We start from the raw sequence: 25,105 nt of genomic DNA on the forward strand, positions 1-25,105 counted from the left end.
AAAATGTGGAAAATTAGGCACATTGATAATAATGTTATCTTTTAATTGTTGTTTAAAGGCAGCACAAATCTCATGAGCCAAGAAAACAAGCCAAGTTTATTTATATATCACATTTTAACAACAAGGCTGTTCATAAAACATATAAAGCATCAAAACAAAATGTAAAACAACTGATGGAGATTTAAAAGAGCTAGATAGAGTAAAAATATGAAATACAAGAGTAAGTTACGGTGCACTGTAGAAAACAAGTAAATAAAACCAAAACTTACTTCAAAAATCATTTTGCATTGGCTAGTTACAAGTGTTAAGTAAGAAACCATATTTTTTGAGACCCTTGAGATGGTCGCTGCATATTTCAAAGTAAGATTGACCTCTAAAACCAAACCGAGGCCTGGACTTTATAAATCATGTAGCAGGTTAGTAGTTGATACAAGTTCTTACGCTCCAGTCTGAGATGATACGCATTGTCAACTGTTGCTCAACTGTTGAAGCAACGTGGCTAACAGAGCCCAACCAATGTATCAGCTAAAATATCGGAATATTTTTACTCCCTAATATCTGAATTGGTATTAGACCCTAAAATGCAGTATTGGCCGGCCTCTACTGACTGACAAATCTACAGAAGCACATGTTTGATTCTGGATTTTATGTTTAAACCCCTAATACTGCCCTGAATTCATTTTTTGACAATAATTTATCCCAATAAATATTTGACAGGATTACTAAACCATCTGTTGCCGTTTCTTTAACTCCAGTTGCCCAGAAAGTTGTGGCCATGAGGAAAAAGCAGCAGCTCTCCATCGGTCCATGCAAATCACTCCCTAACTCTCCCAGCCACTCATCAGTTCCCGCTGCATCGATCCCCTCTGTTCACATGAACCAGGTAAGACCCAGATATTCCACTGTTTTACCGACTGACTGACACGCACTTAAATTCTTCATGTGATTATGTAAAGGGTGTCCAGTTTATGTAATTCTTCTCATGATGAATGCTTACATTGTGAGTGTGGGAAATCTTGTCCACATCATGTCCATCCCAAACTGACCTGCTTTTATTCCCTGTTCTTTACAATCTCTCTCTCTCCTCCCTCCTTCCCTCTGATTCTGTCGGTTGCTCCTAATCTCTCTCACTCCCCAGGCGGCCAATGGTGGGGGTGCATTCAGCGACTACTCCTCCTCTGTTCCCTCCACCCCCAGCATAAGTCAGCGGGAGATGCGCATTGAGACCATCGCTGCCTCCAACACACCCACGCCCATCCGCAAGCAGTCAAAGCGCCGCTCCAACATTTTCACAGTAAGTATGCGACAGCTGATGCAAAGCAACACCCACTCGCACTACTAGAAGGCATGTTGCCAAGCACACTTTTTCCACCAGAGGGAGACAGGTAGCTCAAAATGCATCAAAAGCCACCTGTCCTGCCTCCGCTGAAGGCAAAGACGGTGTCTTGTTCACGCAGCACAATGGGCAAAGGAGAAAAAGACAAAATAAATATCTTATTAGATCCCTGAAATGCTCAAAAAAAAAAAGAAAAAAAACTTAAAAGCAAATATCAAAGATAAGCACTGTGGAAAAAACATCGACTCTTTTCATGTCCTTTTTCTTTTCAAATTGGATGTAGTGAGTGCACATGGATTAAGTTTCTCATCTCACCGATAACTAACTGGGCCCTCTGCGCTGTCTAAATCTTTGACCTCCCTCCCCCCACCCCTCTTATTTTTGCTAGATCCTTTCTTTGCAGTGACTTCCCTTTTGGGGAGAGACGGCAGCAACAAACCGCCAATGCCACTTCTCCTGCCCGACCCAGCTAAACTAAAAATCCCACCCAACCTATGGCCTTGTTTACACGCTGCTCTAGTAACGCATGGCCGCAGCCTCCACCAGCCCCCCAGCTTCAGTCAGAAGTGCCCACTAGTCATCCTGCTGAATCTAGATACCCCCCCTCCCCCGCCCCCCCAAGTATCCACCCCTCTTCTATTCTGGCTGGTATTCGATTTCCAGTCGCCAAGATAAACTACCACACCAGTATCCCGACCCCTGTCTGCCTGCTCTCTACCCCATGTCCTGTCATATTTGCCCTTTGCTCTAACCAATAGCATATCTGTGCACTAACCACTCTAATTTCCCTAGCTGTCCTAAGCTTGTCTTTTACTTGTAGCCCTCTTTTTCTACCCAGCTTGTTCCCTACCTTTCCCCCTCTTCTCTCCTTCCTCCTACACCAGCCTTCTTCTTTGCTGCTGAGCCTTTCCTAATCTTGTGTGGCCAGACCTGAGCCTCTTCGAGCTCAGGGAGGTCAGTAGAAATAAGAAATCTTTAAATCAGTGCAAAAAAACTCTGTTGAGCACTCGTCAATGCCCAAAGAAAACCAACCATGTGGTCAAATTCCCAGCTAACGTAAGAGTTGAAGTTTATTACTCAACTCTTGAGCTTTGTGAGCCTCATGAGACGGAGGTCAGGCTACGTCAGATTGCTCCTTTCTTATCTCCTCCCTGCTACATCTGCGCTCTAAGATGTCCCTCTTCCTCCCCCTCACCTCCTCCCTCTGTCTCCCTCTGAACCCTGTCTTCTACCCACTATCCTCTTCTCTCTCCTGTCTCTCTCGATCTAACTCCGTCTCTAACCTCCTGATCTACCCCCTCCTCCTCCCTTCCTCCTCCTCTCTTTCTCCTACCGCCTTCATCCTGTTACCTCAGCTGCTGTGGGAGCCGCAGGCTTTGTGGCCTCCGAGCAGTACAGGCTGTGTGCTAGCTCCCCTTGTTGTCTCCCTTCCCCCCCTGCTAGGTAGTGACTAACCATGTCCACCAGAGAAATGAGCCTCTCCCCGTCCGCGTCATGGAGATACCGAAGCACGCCACCTACCCAGTGTGGGTGCCCGAGTGGCAAGCCGAGCGGGAGTTTCAGCTCATGACCTTCTGAGGAGCGGCGAGCCAAGGGTGGGGGGAGGGAGGGTGAGGGAGGAGAGGAGGAGGAGGAAGCGGAGGAGGAAAAAGAGAAAGAGGAGGAGGAGGAGGGGACGGAAAGTTAACGGGGGCGACGTTTCTTCAGTGACACTTGAAGAGTGCGATGGGCTCAGGAGAGGAAGACTTGCCGTGCAAAACCTTTTTTTGCCATTTTACAAAACAAGCGAAAGAGAAAATATTTCATCAACACAACTACGTCGAGGATGACCCTTTTCCTAGCTTTTGTCCGTTTTAAAAATAAATTGACCTTTGTTTTACCAGTCCCACAAAAGTCCTGCTAGTCACTGATAGATCGCAGGTTGTCATTTATGTTATCAAGCCAAGCTCTTGTAAGTAGTTCATGTTGATTTTGGATCTTTCAAGAGGAGTACTCAATGAAAGAAAATATGCCTTAATGCCATCAGTAGACGAGCTCTGACAGATCAGTATCAGACTCTCTTTTGTCATTACATACAAGTCCAGTCCAGTTATAAATCAGAGATACAAATGGCACAGTCATGGCACTGGCATTGGGACTCTTGAATGAAGAAAAATCCTTTGCAATGTGCAGCTTATAGTGTTTACAGTGTTGGAGAGTGCAACAAGTTAAATCTGGCTCCAAAAAAACATCAGGTATAGTTCACTAGAAAATCCCCTTAAAGTAGATGTATCCTTGTTTTACATCAGCTTTACATCAGAATATAGTTTCACTCTGTCTTTTCACCGCCTTTCACAAATCAATTTCACCATCACAACCATTTCAAGCCCGTTTAGACCATAACTGTCGTCGGCCACTAGGTGTCAGCACAGTACACATTATTCTTTCCTAGTGCTTCCATGGTCAATAACTCCAACCAATCCGTTTTGTAATCTGTCTGCCTGATGTCTTCAGGCCGTCTGTCCCTTTTTGTGTTGAAAAGCACACTGTTTAGGAGTTTAGAAGAACATTATGGCATTTTTTATACTTAATTCCATCGCACTCATTCAGTCATGTTCATTCAGCCCATTTATTAATGTTTCGCCATTCAGTGTTTCCCATTTCATATTTTAGTCCCTTGTTGCTGGATCTCCATGTATGAAGCAAAACGTAAACAAAACAACAACAACAACAAAATAACCATTTGACACTGTTTTTTAATATTTGCAGATTTATGCTTCTGTTTCCAACCTTTCTTCAACAAAAAGGGCTTTCCAACTCCTTCCGAATTAGAAGAGCATGATGGTTTAAAAAAAAAAAAAAAATAAATAAAAAAAAAATAAAAAAAAGAAAGAGTCCCCCTGCCTTGCCAATCCTGATAGAGGAGATTGTTGGTTGAGAACTTACAACTCTGCTGCTTTACCCTCAGTGCTTTTATCGCATTTAGGGTAATGTGTAGAACTTATGGAAACTTTGTGTCTAACGCAAACCCTAAAGTTGAGTCCGTTTGAGTGCACTCAAAGTAGACTGTCAAATAGCACGAAGTGAGACAGACTGTAGGGACTCTTCTGGAAATGCCCCCATCCACCCCTTTGCCCCCGCCCACACCCCACCGCACCCCCTATACGCTCTCATTGAGACATGCCATACAAAAAAACACGCTGTACAGTCAAGTCACTCTTGGAACTGTTATCCAGCCACCCAAAGGACACAACCTTTCCTTACATGACATCACACTGCCTTTTGCCATAAATGAGGACTCAAGGACTAGAGGTGCCAAGTTGTTTTTTTGTTCTTCCTTTTAGATTTTCCTACATTCATTTGGTCTGGTTTTTTTTATTTTTTTTATTTGATTCGGTCTTATTTTACAGGGCGTATTGAAGTATCGAATGGAACTGAAAATGTGGTATAAATGTATTATAATAGAGGTATTTCAGATCAGAGTATTTTGGGGGTAAATTTATGAAGGCCTTCATAAAAAATTAGAGTAGATTGTCAGGGTGTTGAGGTATAACAAAGGGATATTATATTGAAATGAAACTGGGTTGCACCGACTTGTATGAATGTAGTTAAACTTAACAACTGATTTTTCTTTTATTTATTTTATTTATTTTTGCACATTAATTTTTTTTTTTTTTTTTTTTAAATTCATTTATTTATTTTAATTTTTCTCCGTTTAGGTTTGGTACAGAGATTATGAGCTCTTGCATAATCGCTTTTCTATCATGAACGGATTGACGGAAATATAGACTGCTGTATATCTTGTATTGTATTTTATTTACAATGGTACTCTATAAAAAGTACATACATATAAGGAATATATGAAATAATGCCTTTATTGTCCATCCTATATTTTGTGGGAACTGCAATGTTTGGCTCAATCTGTTGAATATTTTGAAGTGAATTTGTGACTTGCTTTGTATGGTGTCTGTATAGAAGCTAAACAAGTCATCATAAAAAAAATAAAATGTTGGAAAAGATAAAAAGAGTTGGTTTACTTGAACTCAGACTCTACCTCTCCTCCATTGGTGACTGGACATTTCTCATGTTCTGAGTGAGACCATACACACTCATGTCTGTCCCTACCTGTACCTCATCTCTTTATTTGTGTCGGGGTGGGAAGGTTATGATCAAATGATTTATTTTCATGTAAAGTTATATGCACTGTCTGACCATTTTTCCTTCCACAGGCACAACAAGAAATTTAAATTTACCTCTCTGACACTTAAATTGTTTGACGTGTTCAAAATGATTTTATGTCCTACCAGGTTTTGCAGGTCAAAGGTCGGAGGATGCCACTTGTACCAAAGCCTTCTTTAAAAATAACCATTTTCCCTTTTCTCCTTTCTAACCTGTTATGAACTTTAACGTATGTATCATGCTACAAAAGCCCTTATCAGTGTGACTATGCGAAAGGCACAGCTGATCCTACACTGGGTAGAGCAGCAATTGGTCTGCAGGTCCACTAAGGGCCCGCTCTGGGTCTCAGACAGAGGGAAGGACCCCCCCCAAAGGGTTTCAGGGCTGAGTCATGACTCAATGTGTGGTCGTCCTTGGTCTCCTCTGTGTTGAGATGTGTTTAGTGTGGTCTTGGTTTGGTCTTTTTTGTTTTTTGTTTTTTAACTTGCACGTCGGTGTTACTGCTGTTTGTTCCGCTGGTCTGCTTGTCTCTTAATTTGGAGCTTCTTTTGAGACTTTTATTTTGCAACGCCGAGTTTCTCCACAAGTACTTGCAAAATGCTCAAAACACAAACCCCATCCCCCCTGACCCCCAGTCGCTCTCTCTTTCTCTCACACACGCACACACACACACACACACACACACACACACACACACACACACACACACACACACACACACACACCTACCTTTCACCCAAACCCACCTCACACCCCACGTCTCCCACTCTGCCTCGACCTCCGTGTGTTGCTTCAGTGTCTGACTGACTCTCTCGTTTTCTTGCAGTCACGGAAAGCCAGCGAACAGGCAAAGAGCGTTGACAGTAAAACAGACAGCATAGGCAGTGGAAGGGCCATACCTATCAAACAGGTAAGCAGTTTTACTCATCTTTTTCCTACATTTCCCATAGTTCCCTGGGTAAGTATGACTCCTGTGTGTCAGTAGATTTTGTTTTCTGTTTAACTTTCATATGTAGTGTTATAAAAATGTTATCACTGTTTTGAGTCCACCAGTAAGTTTTGGGCAAAGTCATGTGATAGAACAACCACTAGATGGCGGCATAATGCAACAAATACCTCAATGCCTGTACAAGAGAACAATCTCCTACAACTAACATTTGTTAACTAGATTTGTGTAAATCACACACCTATTAAATTGAAAATATATCGGTTTATAATAAGTTTTCATAATTTAAATGCATTATTGGTTTAGTTACGTCATAAAATTGAATAAATTCACCTTAAGTTAAAAACTTATCTTTTAGATAATGATGTGTTAATTGTGTTTACAAGCATGACTGATGTAAACAAACTTATCACAGCAACAGAAAGCACCTAAGACTTGTAATTATTCTTGGATGTATTGTCAGGTCTTTGTCCATATTTCACACATTTGTCAATTTAGGAGAGATAATTCCAATCTTGTGATGAATTTTCACAATAATCTTCCATTTGAATCATGGATTATGCCTTTAATATAAAAATATTTTTTGGGGGGGAATAAAACGTTATTGTTGTTAATGCTTGTAATTGTGTCTAGGTAGTATTTCTGCATCGTAGCTCACATATGCATGTCCATATAATCAACTTAGACAGCCATAATCAGCAGAAGATTTCATCAGATATCGCAACCGATGTAATTTTCCTCATGCGGACAAATTGCTCTTCAGATAATCTTATGATCTGTACACAATGCGACACAAAATGCTGCAGACTCAGTGTAATTTTGATATAAACACAGCTGCAATTTTTTCTCAGCTCAAAGAATTTTTGCCACAATTTTGTTTGTTTTTTAATTATAATCTTTATATTTGAATACATTTGTGTGATGTTTCTTTATCATTTTCCTCATTATATTTATGTTTATGAATTTGCAGTAAATAGAGCCAGTTGTTTAGGAGTGAACACTGAATTAAACCTCTGAGTGAGGATCATTTTTGAAGGTCCGACTGTAGCCCAAGGAGAAGTAATTGACACATTGATTAGTAATCACTCATGATTATACGAGGGCTTTTAAAATGGGTCAGCATCCTTGTATTATCCTCTTTACCTGCAACTGAGAGAAGATAATGTCGTCCTTTTGAAAAATTTTGAGCCAGACCTCCTCGTTCCCTCTGGAAGAAAATTGCCAAGGCTTTGGTCCAGCTGAAATAATGGCAGGGTGACGCTTTCGAGCCGCCTCGCTCAATCAGAAACTCTCGCTTTGTATTTATTACAGATACAATATCTCTCAGATAATCTGTTTTAGGGTGATGAGGATGCCCACGTAGTGGAAAAAACGTTTTATGATATTGAAAAAAATGTAAAAAGAAAAAGTAAATTTTATTTCTTTTGAATAAAAGTGATACAAATTAAGACTAACATTTTTACTTTTTTTTTTTTTTTTTTTTACACATTGAAAATGGCTAAAAGATAGAAATATATAAATTAAATACTTAATGATGGCCATCCTAAAAACACGTCGCTGTATGGCTCTTTTTGTACATCGGTGTAATTCCCTGCAGAACCTGGTGAGTCTGCAGGTGAGCAGGAGGTTGATTTTTCACAGATTAAACAGAATCCCCCACTGAGCGATCTTTACTATAAACTCTCCCATTCACATCCAAAACATTATAGGGAGCTCCCCTCTAAAGTCCAGGCCCAGTTTCCCTGAGTATCATGGCAACTTTTGACAAGATAAGCCCCTCCCACCTGCCCCCCTCTCTGTCTTTATCTACAAAGAAGTTTTTTTTTTTTTGGAGGGAGGGGGGGGGCAGTCAAATGCACAATCAAGGAGATCAAAGTATCAATGTGAGCTTAATTACCACCACCACCCCTCACCCCATCAGGCTAAATTACACATTGCATGCCGCCACTCCTCACTCTCCCCCCATCTATAAAAAACAGTGAGTGAGGACAACAATGCACTCGCTGCTGAGGGGCGGCCAACAGCTCTTCACCAGTGAGCGCATTCTTGCACCCCACCCCCCACCCCTCCTTCCACACACACACACACACACACACACACACACACACACACACACACACGCACACACACTTTTCCTCCCTTTCCCTGGCGTGTCACAAAGGGCCGGTCTATCAGTCAGCCATAGTGGCAGGATGCAGCTTTTCTCCTGGTCGCCTGACAAAAGGAGAGAAAGACACTATCTCCTCTGTGGAGATATGACAATTGTATGGACACAGAGAAGCACGTCTGACGATTGGCCTGTTTCCTTATGTCGCACAGGCTTGAACACACTCATCTCTTTGTTTGTGTGTGTGTGTGTGTGTGTGTGTGGACTCCACACATGTTGCCTCTTGATGTTAAACTAGACCACACAGCCAAATTCAGTAAAACCAACGATTGAGCTGTTATGATAAATTATCTCAAATCATATATCAGGCTTCCAATTACTGAAAGTGATATGCTTTATGAATGATATATATCAACCATAATGGTCAACTGTTCAAAAATACAACAGAAAAATTGTGTGTGGATTTTCACGTAATTGTATCTTTATTGATCTGCTTCACAACTCTGATAAATATTATGAAGCTCCACGCTGATTGCGTGTATAGATTTGTGTATGCTTCAGTAAGACTTTCAGATGAGCAACATATCTGCTTGTAAAACATGCATTTTAAAGTTGCCCGAGGCCCTTTGACCGGATCATTTACTTTGTATGATTAGAGAGCCATTTCAAAAGTGTTTACAGTTCTTTTATTGACTAAATAGCAAAGAGTCGGGGCAGTCAGCAACTTATCGATTGAAGGACACAATGTTTCTTCATGGAAAATCATCAAAAGTATCACTATTTTCAATAGTTAACCAAGGCTTTAAAAAAAAAAAAACTTTTAATGTTATTCGAATAATCCCTTTTTTTTTATATCGACCACTTTTTATCTTTAAAAATAAAATTCAACACAATATATTCGCCAGCTTTTTGCTTCCCTTTCCCCCCCAAAAGACAAAAGAGTTTTATTACTTTTTTTGAGTTGTGATACTAATTATTCAGCATGTGTGTCTATTGAATAAAAAAAAGCAGAAGTTATCATGCTTCAGCAAAACAATATGACATTTGAGTCAGTTTCCTCAGTGTGGCTAGTTTTGATTGAGAAAAAAGTATTTCCATTTTAGGATAATATCTCTATAATCAAATTTTTTTAGATCTGAGGTCTAGATTTAAATCCTGCTCCAGTGAGAGGCTACAAACGAGCAGGTATATTGATACGAAATGAAGCCTGTCTCTTTAGTCCCAGCATGCTGCCAAAAGTTAGGACTCGCCCCCCTCAGATGAATCAGAGTTCGGATTAGGATGATTGTCGGCAAACAGCCTGATGCCCAGGTCACCGAGGGTCAGCTCTTCCTGATGTGTTAATCAGGATTAAAGCCTGCAGGATGGTCCTGACTAGCAAAACACTACCCCTTTAACCCCCCCCTTTCCTTCCTCCTCCCCCTCCCTTTTCAGATCACATACACACACACAGGGCCTGGCTGTAAAAGCACAAACATTGCCCCCGCTTAATCCCCTAATTAAGCGGGCCCCTCCTCACTATTTAACCCCACAGAGCCTCCTGGCCCTTGCACTCAGCAGCGTTTGGTCACCTCCAGCAGAGGAACTGCATTGTTTACCAGTGGATTTACTCAGCAGATAAGGAAACCATCTAAGGCCCTAAAAGGCCTGGGAAGATAAAGTAGAATAGAATAAGAGCTGAGTGGGCTTTGAAGAGGGCAGATCACACTCTCTAATCCCGGGATTGAGGGGTCTTCCAGAGTTCAGCATGTAATGTGTATGAATGCAGCGAGGAGGTCTGGCAAATTGGATTGTCTCTCCTTCTGAATGGTCTCTGGCGGAGGAACCAAATTTGGTGTATCAGATAAAAGTAACATCTCATTAAAGCTGTCAACCATCAATCTATAACGGAAAAGGAAAGATTAAGATTTAAACTGCAATTACTCTTTTTGTTTTTTATAATTCTACGTATAATTACTTCCATACTGTTTCATAATTGTCACTTATTTGATGTTGTTTGTTCACCGATGCACCAGAAGGAAAATTCTCGACATATTCACTATAACAAATCTGTAATAACAACAACACTTTGACTGTTTTATGGTAACGGCGTTAACACTGTTTTATGGTATTTAACATCCATAATGGCTCATATTATCGACCACGCTGCTTGGAGAAGAACATATGCTCACCGTGATGCCTCATCTCTTACAGGGAATCCTTCTGAAGCGAAGTGGCAAATCCCTCAACAAGGAGTGGAAAAAGAAATATGTCACACTGTGTGATAATGGCGTCCTCACTTACCACCCCAGTTTACATGTGAGTTTTAACCCCCTCCCCGCCTTCCCTTCCCTTCCCATTTCTTTTCCAATCGGCTTTATGGGTTTGTTACACTATTGTTTGTACTCGAGGGTGCTGCTCGAGGTTCTAATGTAGGACTTTTTCAACCGCTGCGCACGATTCTCTTGATGCGATTACATTTAGCACAACTGCTGTAGGGAACCGGATTACAACCATGTATGATTTCTGTGGAGACTTATTGCTGCGCATAATAACTGTATTAGTTAAACTTGGGACTTTAAGCTTAGTGTTAAAAAACAGGGTGTCCTTGTGGTCATCTCTGCCCACCCTGTGGTGCCCGTACACGGTGCTGGCTAATGGAGACATAGCTGTGCAGCTGCGTGCCCACCGCGCCCAGACTCCACGCTGGCTTGTATTTATAATGGTTCTCACCGCATGGCAGCAGAGCCTGACCAGCCTCCCACATCCATCTTTGTCAGAATCCCGCTGGGCCGCTAATACCTCTTAAACACTCGGCTGGCTGGCAGCAGACAGCTCAGGAGCCCAGCATTACACTCAGAAATGCCCGTCTTTGCCCTCCGATTCCCTCCATCACTCCCTGATTCTTCCAGTCCCGTGTTAGGGATGTCTACATCATTTGGCCATGTAGAAATGAAAGATACTGGCAGCATCTTGTGTCTAATGAGACAGCTCAAACTTTGAAAATCAGCACCATAGTTAGACGTGAACCTTGTGTGTGGCCTTGTTGCACTGACAGTGTGTTAGTGGTTTAATTTACAAGCAGTTATTAGCAGAGCAGTGCCGGACTACAGTGATGTATGTAATTGACTGAACAGGCTATCTCTTGATCATTACGGCTATTACAGGTCATCGGGGCAATCTATGAATCTATGAATCTGTTGACTTACAGAGGAAGGTGAAATAAGGCAGACAGTTACATTAGCAGGGTAACAGCTCAAGCTCATTTTGAGCAACGGAGCAGAGAAGGAGTAAGAAAGGGAAAAACGAGGAAGAGAGAGATTGAGGAAAAAGGAGAGAGAGGGAGGGAGGCAGGCTGAGAGTGGAAGAGGGGAACCTTTAATTTCGCAGTCAGCCAAGCCATCCACACAATCACCTTCTGTTAATTCTATCTGCTACATCAATTAAATTGTTTGTAGAAACTAATTGAATGTGGCTTAATCACACATCTTAATAGCTTTGCACGCTTCGATCTGGCTGTTAATTCCAGCAATAAAATGAAATGAGAGCGCTCACTGGGTAATTAGCGAGGAAGCTTGGGAAAGAAATGAGTGCTTTATGACACGGTAATAAAGCAGAGGAGCCGGTGGGGGGACGGCAAAGGCCGAGCTCGCCTCTATCTGTGTCTTTTTCTGCTGAGCCCAATGATTTTCACCTTGGCTTCCCACATTTGGGCGGTAGTCGCTTTAAACCAAATCAAATGGCCAAATTGAAAATTGAATGAGACAGTTTGCATTCATTAAGCCTAACATCTCGCTATTTGGAAAGACGGCGTGGGCACAGGTGATGTATAATGGCTTTACAATCATTTTTCCACTATCACACACCCTTAGTGGAAGGTTTAAGATGGGTTGTGACTAATGGGGATGGAAATTGAATAGTCTTTTAATTTGTTTTTCTTCCTTAATTCCTGGAGCCTTGTTGGTCCACTGTGTGTAATCAAGTGCCCGAACTGAGGGCTATATCTGGACTTTTGTATAGAGTGTACCTGCTCACTACTGTCATGTTCTTATTTTCAACTTTCTGTAGGACTACATGCAGAACGTGCATGGAAAAGAGATTGATCTGCTGAGGACGACAGTTAAGGTGCCCGGGAAGCGACCTCCCAGAGCAGTGGCCACCGTCGCCCCCACCGCTAGTCCCAAAACCAACGGGCTGACCAAAGACCGCAGCACCCTGCAGTTGGGCATAGGAAACACAGGTTCGAATCCCCACAGCATTACCAGTCTAAAGGTCATATTAATGCATAAACTGTGCTTTTTTTTGTGTGTGCAATTTTCATATTGAAGATACATTATTTTAGATGGTCTAACTAAAGCTAAAATAAAGTGGATTACAGCTTTGATAATCAATTAATCATTCAAGGCTGCTTCCACATTAGGTAGCCAGTTTACACACAATGTCTTGTACCCGCGCATCATTATGCACGTGCCATTTCTCTACACAGTAAAAACATGCATATTAAAGTTATTACCGATAACTTTACACATGAATAATACTTTATATTGCTGCTGCTTTTGTTTTGGGTACACAAACAAGGGGGACGCTCCACACACTCACCTATCTTCAAACATCATATGTCATGCACGGAAGCAAATCATAGTGTTGAGATCGGTCTGCATCCGCAGATTTCTGAGACAGGCGGTGCTGAGAACCACTTAAAAAATTTGCCCGACAATCAAGTGATAATGTGATATCCTCAACAGTGGCACACCTGATTTTAGTTCAGATTACTTTCACATCTGATTCGTATTGTACCCAAACACGCCTGATCTCAACCCGAAATCACCTCTTACAAAAGGACTTGGGAAATGGTTATCGTTGCGTTCCCAGGTACAGTACGCAACATTTACACTCACCAAATGTCCTGAATTTTGGGCTCAAACACACCTGAGTACGGAATTCGGTACAAAGTGTGAAAGCACCCAAAGACAAACTTTAAATTTGATGATTCAAGCTTTTAAAAATGTGACCGTTTTCGGTATTTCTGTGATTTATATCAGTGTAAACGGAATATTTGGGGGTTTTGGAATGTGTGTTGTCAAAAAAAAGTATGTTTGAAGGCATTGCTTTAAGCTTTAAGAAATTATTGAAGTCGTCGATTCTTCTCCAAATGAAACAATTAGTCATTCAATCAAGAAAAAAATCTCCAGATTTAATAGATTAACTGTATACTGTTTCAGACTAGTAGGTAGGTAGCCCATAATATACTGGTAAATATGAAAGCAAACACATGGTGTACAAATAAGGATTTCTTGTATATGTCAGGGACTGACTAAAAGATATAACAAATCATAGGTACAATATCTGATGGTTATTCAATGAGTCTCTTATTACTGTACTCATTTTCTGTCCTCTGTTTGTGATTGATTATAAAAATGGCTCCCGGCAGGTTAATTATCTACTTTCTGTATGTTTCATTCATGCAAATGAGCTACCTTTGTAATAATATACACAATGATGACTTAATGAGCATCTATGACAAATCTATTAATTCTCTAGATTACCAAACAGGGAATTAAAAACTGTGTTAAAACATCATACTTGTGTTTAAGGAGCGATACCACAGAAAAAAAAGAGTGTTTGTTTATCCTGGTGTATTAAATCACTGTGACACTGACCTAGTTATTTTTCATCCTCAATGGAACCGTGGGTCAGAGCAAGAAAATAGAGTTTGGTCCAGAGAAGCGTGCCAGGGTTTCTCCACCTTCAAGTTTAAAAATAGAGCTGCACTCCCAGCAGGCTGTCGCACCGGAGGCGCCTGAGAGTCTGGCAGGCGTACAGAGGGGAAGCCAGTGATTGGATTTAGGGGTTAGGATTAAGAGTAATTAATACTAATTAGCAAAGTGATCCCCGGAGGGAGGCGGGGTCCTTCATCAGCTGTGAAATGGGCACAGTGTTTCCCTCACTCTGGCTGAAGCTTATCGGCTGATGCAGGGTTCAGTGCCAAAGACAGGTCAACGGGGACCATGAGGACTGTCCAGGCAGGTTACTGTTCAATGTATCCAAAGTGCTGCCACTGCTGAACAGGTTAATCAGTCAAAAGCAGAAAGATGTAGGAGTTTAGAGAGTGCAGGTCATTAGAACGAGGTTGTTGCATCGCACAAACTGTTAACCTTGATGGGTAGGTTGAGGGGAGTCGTCAGGGCAAACAAAGGGCCATGAAAAGCAGGCCAGACAAGGTTTTTTTTCAACCCAAAAATGTTGTTTTCTCCTCATGTTCGTGTCTCTGGAAAAGACCCCTCAGTGACAAATTCCCAAGATTTTCAGTTACCATCCAATTCTGCATCACAGAACAATGTGAGGGCGATTTGCCTTAATCTCCACTTAGGAAAAGAAAGGTTACAAATCACATCAGGTCTCTCTCCGGGTGGAGGACCCTCTTCTGATTATGCGATCGGGATTTTGATTTGATTAGACATGCAATTGATGAAGGGAACAAAGGGGTAATTTTTCATTCACGGCGTCCAAATCACAAGCCTTGTCTTTGCCTTTGGTAATTCATTCATTCCTTAGATCCAAAGACCTTTATAATCACTGGGAGAAGAGGGATAGCAATGGAGAGAAGGAGGGGCGGAGAGGATGGGGGAGATGGGAAGATGAAGAGGAGATGTTGAGAAGACAGAGAGTAAATGTGAGGACGCATGCGCCCGCGAGTTTGCCAAGCAGCCAGGTTTAATTCCTTTGCTGGGTGCTGAGCAGAACCACTTTAAATATGATCCTCCCTGTTAACATGCGTCCTGCCGTGTCACCGGCGACAGATACATTGTATCAAAGTATTAATGGGCCCAGTCACTTTTAATCAATCCTGAGGGAGAGAGAGAGGAAGAGGTGGAGATTTCAGGAAAGTGTTTAGCTCATTCCCGCCTGACTCTGCACCACAATTTATCTCTAGTTGATACAGTGCCGTAGAACCAAATACGTACTGACCAGCAGGCTTTGCAGGGCCAACATCAGACTTTCATTTTTTTTTTTTAAATATTGGCCCAATCTCGCTTGTTGTAGGTACTATAAAGAGGTGGCTCTCAACTTTTCTCCCTTAACATTGGATGAGCTAAACTACTACTATTACTCCTTTAACAGCACCTCCTGTCAAGTTACAAATATATGCAGTTAAACTGATTTACCCCTATTGATGGTATAAACGTAAATATTGTTTCACTAAAGCTCCTCCTTTCTCGATGAAATTGCAGAAGGACCCCCAGCGGTACACATACCACCAGCTGGGAACCACTGCTATAGTAAAAAGATTGTATTAAGATCTGTTATGTCTACCGAATATTTCTCTCTCTTCAGTTGGGAGCTAAAAATGTCAGCAAGCATCTTCCGACAATTCAAGATGACACTTATTAAGCTCAAACCAAAACTTCCAAATAGAAAATAGGCCATATCGTCATCTTCCGACAATTCAAGATGACATTTACTAAATAACAATAAATGAAGAATAAAGTAAATTAAAAAAAAACTTAAATTTCCAAATAGAAAATAGGCCATATTGTCATACCGAAGGGTTAAAGTGAATCTTTTCAGGTTCTTTGTTGCATACAGTTTGTAAAACGACAGCATGAAATGTGAATACAAATGTTTGAGCAGCGGTACCAGAGGTGGAGGGGGACATCTGGGCGTTGGTCGTGATGATGGTGGTGGATTACACAGCCGCAGATGATGTGTTGCCCGGCCCACATTAGCATGAATGCTTCATTATCTCACTACTTGTACATAATGGCAACAACTCCACGGAGGGGTCAGGCCTCGTCACGGCTCATCAGCCCACTGACGGCCCGGCCTAAAGAGAAATGAGAAGCAAGGCAGAGCTGCTCCCCGCTAATCCATCGCCTCTACTTAACACCCCAGCCCTGGATAGCCTGCGGTAGACAATATATGTTTTTTGTTATCTCTTTATACACATGACAATACAGTCCGCAATGGGGTTTTGTACTTTTAAGAGCTCATTAATAGTACAAGGAAATTAAACGGCGTTCACAATGAAACGCTTTCTTTTCAGACGTATGCATCCTTGATAAGAAAAGTAGCAATTTGCAATTTTTTCTTCTTTGTTGGTTGGAGTTGGAGTTATTGATGATCATTTCCAGATACCGCTGTAAAATTATTGAGATTTTAGTGAGCTAACGGTAGTAATACCACAAACTAAAAATACTCCATATTCAAAAAAGTAAAAGTCCATAATTATTATCATCAACAGTAAAAATGCTCGTGCAGCTCAACGACTGCTGTTAGTGTTAATATGTATTACATAATTAGATAATTATTAAGGATGCATAAAGGTATTATACAATTATTAATACATGAAAAGGATGAGCAAATTTTCATGACATTACACTATCCGCTGCTATCATCTATAAAAAGGATGCTATTATCCAAATTATAATTTGCAAAGAAACTGCAACTGTCAAATAAATACAGTTGAGTAAAATGTGCCATATTACCATCTGAAAAGTAGTGGACAAGAAGTATGGAGTGGAAACAGACAAGAAAAGTAGTCTCGTAGTGTAGTTGTACATAAATACTGTAATTGTAGTTATACATGTAAATGTAGTAACTTTACATTACTGTCTAGATTTTGTGCAATATTTGTACCTGGCTGAAACACCGTTGTTGTTTTTCACACGTTCCTCAACAGAGACCAGACAGAGCTAGACGGAGGGGGTCCAGTTTGATTCATTCAAGAAAAAATATTTAGATAATCCTCAAAATAAAACATAATGAACGTAATGCTTAAAATGTAACAACACTTGACATATTTTTTTTGGACACTTAAATAATTCTTACAATCACTAAAGTTGCCAGTTCAGTGTTAAGTCTGATCCTTTGGACCTCAGCTTGCAGTAATCCTGCTCGTCATTGTCGGTCCACCGCAGTGTTACTGTTAAATGAGTGAAATGTGCCGGAGTCGGGCCTGGCTGGAGCTGCGAGTACAGTGCTCTTTTAATGCCACAAGCTGATTATTTCTCCACTGTAATTACATTATCCTCCCCTTTATGCAGGAGTGGTCTCTGGGGACTAATGGATACAGCCATGTATAATTCATTAATCATTAGCATCCAATTTGACAATTAGACATGATTGTTGAATTTTAAATATCAATCGAAGTTGCCTTGTAGTTATCTAATGTTTTTTTTCTCGTCTCTTTTTTTTTTTAAGGTGTCAAAGAGTCAAACTTTACATGTAGATCTTTAATAGTAAAAAAGTATTTGGTTGAAGGAATTACTGCACGTTTTAAATGGTGCGGTAATTAAACATGTGTATGTGTAATGTCAGGTCTTGACTGGAAATAAAGCCACATGGTGCAGTGTAGTACAAATCACTTTTATAAATACTTTTTAAATCATTAACAAGAAAAGCAATCAGACCGTTTTTCCTTCATAGACGCTATGATCTTATTTTATGTTTCATTCATCCGTCACTTTTTCAAAAACAAAGTTTCACATTTTCTTTTCATTTCTCCTACCCCGGCCCCCACCACCCCCCCTTCCTCTGCTCTGATTTCAGCATGCTAATTTAGTCAGTGCTCCTCAGCATGATTCCCTCGCTCTCTCTCCCATTCTTGCTGCGATTCTGCTCCCTCCCCTCTGGGACCTGAAGATTAATATTCCTGGGCCCAACAAGATAATTACTGATACTAATTAGACATGATTATGTGAATTTGATACACTTATTACTCTAGATAATGAGTAGGACATATTATCCTAACAAGCACCCGTGCCGCTTAGTTTACTTTACACACGAGCCACACAGTATATTTTCTGTTATTGTCACCTCAATCAGAAACTGATATTCTGTTGTAATTACTGAATGAAAGGCCTTAATGTGAGATACCTGTTAGATGAGAGAGAAGTCTCGACAAAATCAAACCTCTGATATTTTAACCTTTTGTTGTCACAGCAATATCTTGTTTTTACAGTTCAGCTGTGCAGCCTTTGCATGAAGTTTTATAGCAAAAATAATGTGAACATGGTCGTGTCTGGAGGCTACATTTAATATTAAACTACCCATATTTTCTTTTAAGAAGAATATGTTCTTATTAGTGTAACTTCAACCATCTTATTTAACCTTCAGTTGCTTTCATTTTTTGAACAAATTATTTTATTACATGATATAATGCCATTCAGTTGAATGTATTTTCCAGCTTTCAGCAGTTAATCTGATTCCACCCACATGACTGGAAGCATATCGATGAGTTTTTCCGAGTAGTTAGGATATGTTGTAGCAACTGCTCGTGAACAGGAGGGAAGGACCCCACATGGTGCAGCCTAGCCCATGAATTAGTAAAGAGAGGCAGGCGTCCGTGGCTCGCCTGATTGGAAGTTGGGGAGAGAACGCCTGCTGACGCCAGTGGAGATCGATGTGGCAGTCAGAGGGATGAGGCGAGATAATTAGCGTTCAGAGTGTATCTTGTTAATTAAGGGCTAATTAGAGGCAGAGGCGGAGGGAGAAGGGTTTGTGTGTGTGTGTGTGTGTGTGTGTCTGTGTGTGTGTGTGTGTGTGTGTGTGTCTGTCTGTCTGTCTGTGTCTGTATGTGGGTGCGTGCGTGCGTGCGTGAGGGGGGTTGTTTGACAGAGATGTGCCCAAATAAGGTGGCAGTAGCATTGCAGTGTTGTAGAAAACTACCTAAAACTGTTAATTCAATTACATCATTATCACTTCTTTGCAGACTTTTTACAGTTTGAAGAAAACAATCTTGCCAGACTAATAGAATAATTCAAACGACTTTACAGAACACAAAAAAAAAAAAATCCATTTTCTCGTGTCTGTGACTTCTTTTTTCAGGTGCTCCTCACTCCAACAGCAGTACGTCCCTCCAAACCGGCGGCTCAGCGTTCGGCGGCAGTAAGGATGGCATGCACCAGCGCTCCTTCTCAGTGTCCAGCGCCGACCAGTGGAATGAAGCCATCAACACCAGTACAAGCAGCGGAGCCCGTAAGCCCTTTCACCTCCTACACTCCTGTTCTGTCATAATGCTTTGAAAATTCACATATTATCACCACAAAGACCAGAGTGAATCAAAACAAACTGAAGACATCTGATCCAGAGGTGCGGTGTGATGTAGCTGCCATTTCCTGAGTTTGTTCGACAGGTGGAAACAAGCCTCATTTTCATAATGAGGTGATCAGAGCTGTGATCGCTGTGACCTTTTTGGATGCCGCTCTTTGAGAGAAGCGGTGTGTTCAGAGGAGAGCAACAGTGAAGGTTAACTTTCTGCCATTGATGCATCTCCACTTACTGCCTCCTTGTCACATTGCGACTTGTCACTGTACTTGAGTGAAGCAAGATAATATATTCACCATGTCTGCCCCCCCCCCACGCCCCTCCCAACCATCCTGTCTTTACCTTCCATCTTACTCTCTGCACCCTCCTCTGTTTTCCTCTCTTTTCTTCCGAAGAGGAAAATGAATGCTTTTCGGGGGTACCATTCATCACCAGTTATTTCCCTCTCTTTGTGGTTGGCAGTAAAAAAGCACTTAAATGCACATCAACAGAATAACAGTCATTTCCATGCATGTTTGCACTCTGGTAGTTCTCATTAGCACGGCGGCGGCTTCCCCCCTCCCCATGGGCTCCCAGGGGCCCCGGCAGTTTAAAGAGCGCACTTTACGAGCGCTGCTGGAGTCCAACTGCACGGCCCTCGTGGTTCCGCAGACAAGCCTGTCTCTCATTTGGAGCTGCCAAACGATCAATTCTGCCTGGACGCAGGCACTTCCATCACCCCCTGCCCCTGTCTCCCATCAGCAGCATGCCCAAAGCAGAATTACTTAGATTCGTGGGGTCCTCAAATAAACGAGCGTGAGTGTGTGTATGTGTTCTCGCAAAAAAAAAAAAAATACAAAAATTGTGTGGCTGTTTGTATGTGAGCTTTTTCCACAGAGCGTGTTTGCGTCTGTATAATATCTGTGAGAAAAAAAAAAAGGCTTCGTAGAGGATGTTTATGAATGTTTGTTCGGCAGCTGAACTGCAGAGGACAAATAGGACTTCCTAAACATTGCAGCATGGAAATAAGAAATTAAGAAATTCCGATTTTCATAAACTGAAAAGCCCTCAATATTAACATAGCTCATTAACCAGCATCCAGTCTTCAACTAAATCAGATCTGAAATTTGCTCCATTATTCTATTTTCTTCAATTATTTTCATGCTACTTATAAGGTAACCACAAATGAGCTTAAATGAGGCAAATGAGCTGAAAAAAAATAATAGAAACGTGGTGCCAAATGATAGATTATGTTATAGCGTCTCTGTAATCAGTGCATAGTCAGTGCAGACAGTTAGAGGCTTGTAATGCACACCGAAAGCAACATCTTTGCAGCTCCAAAACTTTCCCTGAACGTGTTTTTATGTCGCCACACAATCTGATTTAAAGCAGCAGAATGCGTCTGTAGTGTAAAGTGTGACAGGACTATCAGAAAACACAAACTTGATTGAAATGCAACCCTCTTATCCTTCATCTTAATGTGTCTTCAATAATCAATAGAGGGTGTTCCACAGTGAAGGCTGCTCATGTTTTGCCTTTTGAATTGACTTGAACCAAGCCCAATCACTCCATTATCCTTGGTGAAGGTTGCAGGTTAACATAAAATGTGATTCTGAGATGCAAAAACAGCAGATTGATGATTCACTGGAGAATGAATGCATCTTAGCCAGGTAACCATTTCCATATTATTTAAAGAATGTCCTCATTTGTAAACCCATTGAGCAAAGGCAGCAGCAGAGGTAGCAACATCTCTTGAATATTGAGCGCAGATTTTTGATTAAATCCCAGCCCAATTTTTCTATTGCTTGCATTCATAAAGACACCCATTCCTAATGCACCGGATGCTTGTTTAGATCCCGCTCTCCCATCTCAATCTTTGAACCTGAATTAAAAGCAAGGGGCTCCAACAGTCACCTGAGCAATGCGATGGGCTCGCTGATGACAATAACCTAAGTTGTGGTCAAGATGGGAGTCTAAAGATTACTGCAGATCAGTGGTCACCAAAATTCAAGAATTAATTCAACGTGATCATATCTTTTGAAGATTTAGACATCTTGGTTCGCAGTTTGAACTCAAACAATTTATAACAGGTGAAATCACACGTGTCCCAGTTTAGGATTTTTTTTTTTTAAAGCTCAGAATGAACCGTAGAGCTTTAGTCAGGTTTAGTTAAGTCCAGCACCAAAAAGTTATTTGGAAATAATAATTAAAAAAAATAATAAAAAACTGTTAAATCCAAAATGTTGCCAAATAATTTTTGATATATTTTTTAACCAAATATGTCCTTGTTCCAGCTTTGCAAATGTGAAGATTGGTTGCTTTTCTGATTAGACAAACAGCAATTATAATGTTATCTTTGGCTTTGTGAAATTATAATGGATATTTTAGGGAAACAACAATCAATTAATGAATAAAATAATCAGCAGATTAATCAATAAAAATTAAATATAATTGTCAGTATTATTGTTTATCAGCAGCCCATTTGGAAGGACATTATTGTTACCTTTTACCATGTGAATTGTAATACTAATCACCATTATATATTAATAATGCTGTGCTTATTATCAAAGTATTATTTTTATATTACAATTATATAATATTGCTCACCCGTCATCCATCAGTTTGCATCACATCCTTGTCTCATCTCGTTGCTCTGAGAAATTAATGTTGCAACTCTGTTCTGATCTGTAATAATGTATTCATATACCGTTAAGTGTTTTTTCTGCTCTCAGTTTGCACGTCAGCTCACAGGTACTCAATGCACAGATAGCCTTTTCCTGTGGAACTGTGTTTTATACCTTGGCCTCCCGATGCGAGGGTGATAGCATGTGGGGCGTTTGATTTCTACGCCAGGCCGTAATGAAGTTTGACATTTAGTTTGGAGAGAGCAGCAGAGCGTGATCAGGCCTTGATTAGTACGCTCTAATTGAGGATAATAAGGGGGAGGCGGTGATTGTTTCTAATTTTTGCCATTAATTGCAGCCGTTGGCTTTGATTGAGGACAGGCAGGGCTGCCATGTCAAGGGGCCTGGCAGAATCATAGTGCTCCTTACCCGGAGCCTCTTGAATAACAATGAAACAACTCCCCCCGGTCCTCTTCAACACCCCCCCACCACCACCTCACACACACACCTCTCCCCCTACCCCCTGCCGCTCGCGCTCTCACCCTTTTTTATTCCCATTCATTCTCAGTGTAGCATTGGTAAAGGCAGGAAGCTGTTAGCAGCGCCCTCTTTGTCTCACCCACAACCTTCATCCTGAAGCATATTTAAGCTGTCATTTCCGTGGTGGGAGTATAGTACACTGTAATCACAGGTTAGGCTGATACCTATTCTGCTGCCCAGGTAATCTTGACTGAGTGGTGCAGAGACTCCTGGTCCCCAGTGTGCTTCATTACCAGCTTGGTCCTCATACATAACACCGTGAATTGTCTGCTTGCAGGATCAGTCTAGTTTCAGCTTCATAATTCTCAATTTAACAAATGTAATTTACCAACCATGCATAGTTTAGAACTGAGAACCACTTAGGAACTTTATATAAAACCATTAGGTCTCCGGTGCTGTGATATTGTTGCTCACTGATGTGTTTTGTAGTTTTATCCGATCCCTGCTCCTATACGTTTGTTACATACTTCTTAAAGCCTGATGGGTGCAAACAAAAGGAGGTGTATCACCCTGTATATGTTTCAGGTGCAGACTGAGCAGGGCCGGGGTCATTTTCCACAACATTAGGGGCAGAAATTGATAATTAGAGGTGTTTATGACACGGTTGGAGCCCCTGAGGGGCAGCCCTCCCCTTTAACCTCAAGCGACATTAAACAAATGCTGGCTGTCACGTTGGAAGCAGGTTGGACCTAAAGTCTTCCACCCGCCATACGGAGCTGTGCTGGCGGGACAGACGCTAGTATAGAGAGGGAGGAGGAAGCGGAGAGTGGGAGGAGGGGGGCACATGGAGGACCCCTGTGCCCCCAGCTGTCTGAGCCAGCTAATGACTCGTCTCAGGGGGGCTGTTGTAAGAGAGCAGGGAAATTGAAACAGACGCCTCGACTAGGAGCTGCTACATGTGTGGCTGCGTGCTGCCATTCAAAACACCAGAGAGCTTAATGTATGTGCTCCAGCACAAGCACCAATGTTATGTTTATTAATGCGATGGCATATGATCAATATTATTATTTATCAAATAACACATTTATGCTGAAATATTAATATGATTTTTAAGAATGCTCCCTTATCATCAAACAAATTAGACATCGTTTTAATTAATTTCTTAATTTTTCCTCGTAATGACATTCTTGTTTGTATACATTAATTCTCAGAAAGATTAATTTCTAATTCGAGGACAGACATAATGATGTGTCTCAGGTGTTGTCTCCTATATTTTGCCCACACTCACATAGTGTGTCCCCCGGCCCTCTGAGCTCCACTCTCCCCCCCCATGTAAGCATCTTCAATCCCCTGCTGAGCCCATCTTACTCCTCCAAGACAGCCCCATCTCCCTAAAGGTAATGACCGAATTAGGCCTAATGTTGTACACTGGCTAATGGCACAGTGCCGCACATTATAACATGTGCAACTGGCAACGACAACAGCAATAATCCCTGAGCCCCTTGTCCTCCTGCACTCCACCCCTGGGGCTGGGACGGTGCACAGGGAAATGAATGGTGTTTGCCACACTACAATGAGCTTTTGATGGGAGACAATGGAGGAGGCTGCCAGCACCACACAGGGTGGTAAGAAGAGAGCAATATGGGGCCCATCTACTGGCCCTCCCTCCCTGCTTCCCCCAGGCCCCTGGCCCCCGCTCCCAGATTCATAATGGCATCCGGAGGGGGAAAGAAGGGAAAGTGATGTCAAATGTCAGGAAATCAGAAAGATGGCAAGCTGACAACCCCCTCCTATCGTTCCATCCCTCCTATCCCTTTGCCCAACGGTAGCACAGGTTAATATCACATTTATAAAATCACTTACAAGAAACAAAGCCGGCTCTTAGCCCCCTGTCACTCTCAGACAGTCATATAGAGAGCTTTGCCACAGGCGAACTTAGGTAACCATTTGTTAACTGATAGCCCCGTACCTGTCCTTCACACCATCTAAAGCTGGAGTTACACTGTTACTTTTAGTCATTTTCAACTCTTCCTACTGTAGACACATTATTAGGATGTGACAAGTCTGCCTTTACTTTTCATGAAGTGCTCAATAACGTCATTCATTATTAATCCTCAGTGCTACTTCACAAAGATTTATACACTTTAATACATCGATACATACTTTTCTCACTTTGTAAGATACATATGCACCAAGTTGAAATGAAGCTTTAAAGGAATAGTTCAAAATGTTTCAAATCTATCTCCATTATATACTCTGTTTATCAAATAAATGGTTTGGATTTTGTTTTCACTGTCATACGTTGGTTTTCTTAATACTGGACTGGATTCTCAGCTTTAGCTTGTGAGATTGCTCTAGCATCATACCTATATTTGCTTCATTATGTTTTTGTTTTCACTGAGAGAGGATTTATCCTGATTAGTAGCCAGAATTGTGGCTGTGAAGCTAAG

The 25,105-nt window shown here is 41.4% G+C and overlaps 1 protein-coding gene across 2 annotated transcripts in view; it reads left to right on the top strand.

The window, feature by feature from the left end:
* agap3 (ArfGAP with GTPase domain, ankyrin repeat and PH domain 3) overlaps positions 1-25,105 on the top strand; it is a 112,418-nt gene that overhangs the window by 61,649 nt on the left and 25,664 nt on the right. For both annotated transcript variants that reach the window (XM_069157544.1, XM_069157543.1), the window contains exons 7-12: positions 756-883; positions 1,139-1,294; positions 6,321-6,404; positions 10,741-10,845; positions 12,595-12,766; positions 19,354-19,503. In XM_069157544.1, coding sequence (XP_069013645.1) covers positions 756-883; positions 1,139-1,294; positions 6,321-6,404; positions 10,741-10,845; positions 12,595-12,766; positions 19,354-19,503 — 795 coding nt within the window. The remainder of the gene's footprint in view (positions 1-755; positions 884-1,138; positions 1,295-6,320; positions 6,405-10,740; positions 10,846-12,594; positions 12,767-19,353; positions 19,504-25,105) is intronic.

This window comes from Embiotoca jacksoni, unplaced genomic scaffold, assembly GCF_022577435.1.
Source record: "Embiotoca jacksoni isolate LCO1_2020_lvr unplaced genomic scaffold, fEmbJac1.0.p SCAF_22, whole genome shotgun sequence".
NCBI lineage: Eukaryota > Metazoa > Chordata > Actinopteri > Embiotocidae > Embiotoca > Embiotoca jacksoni.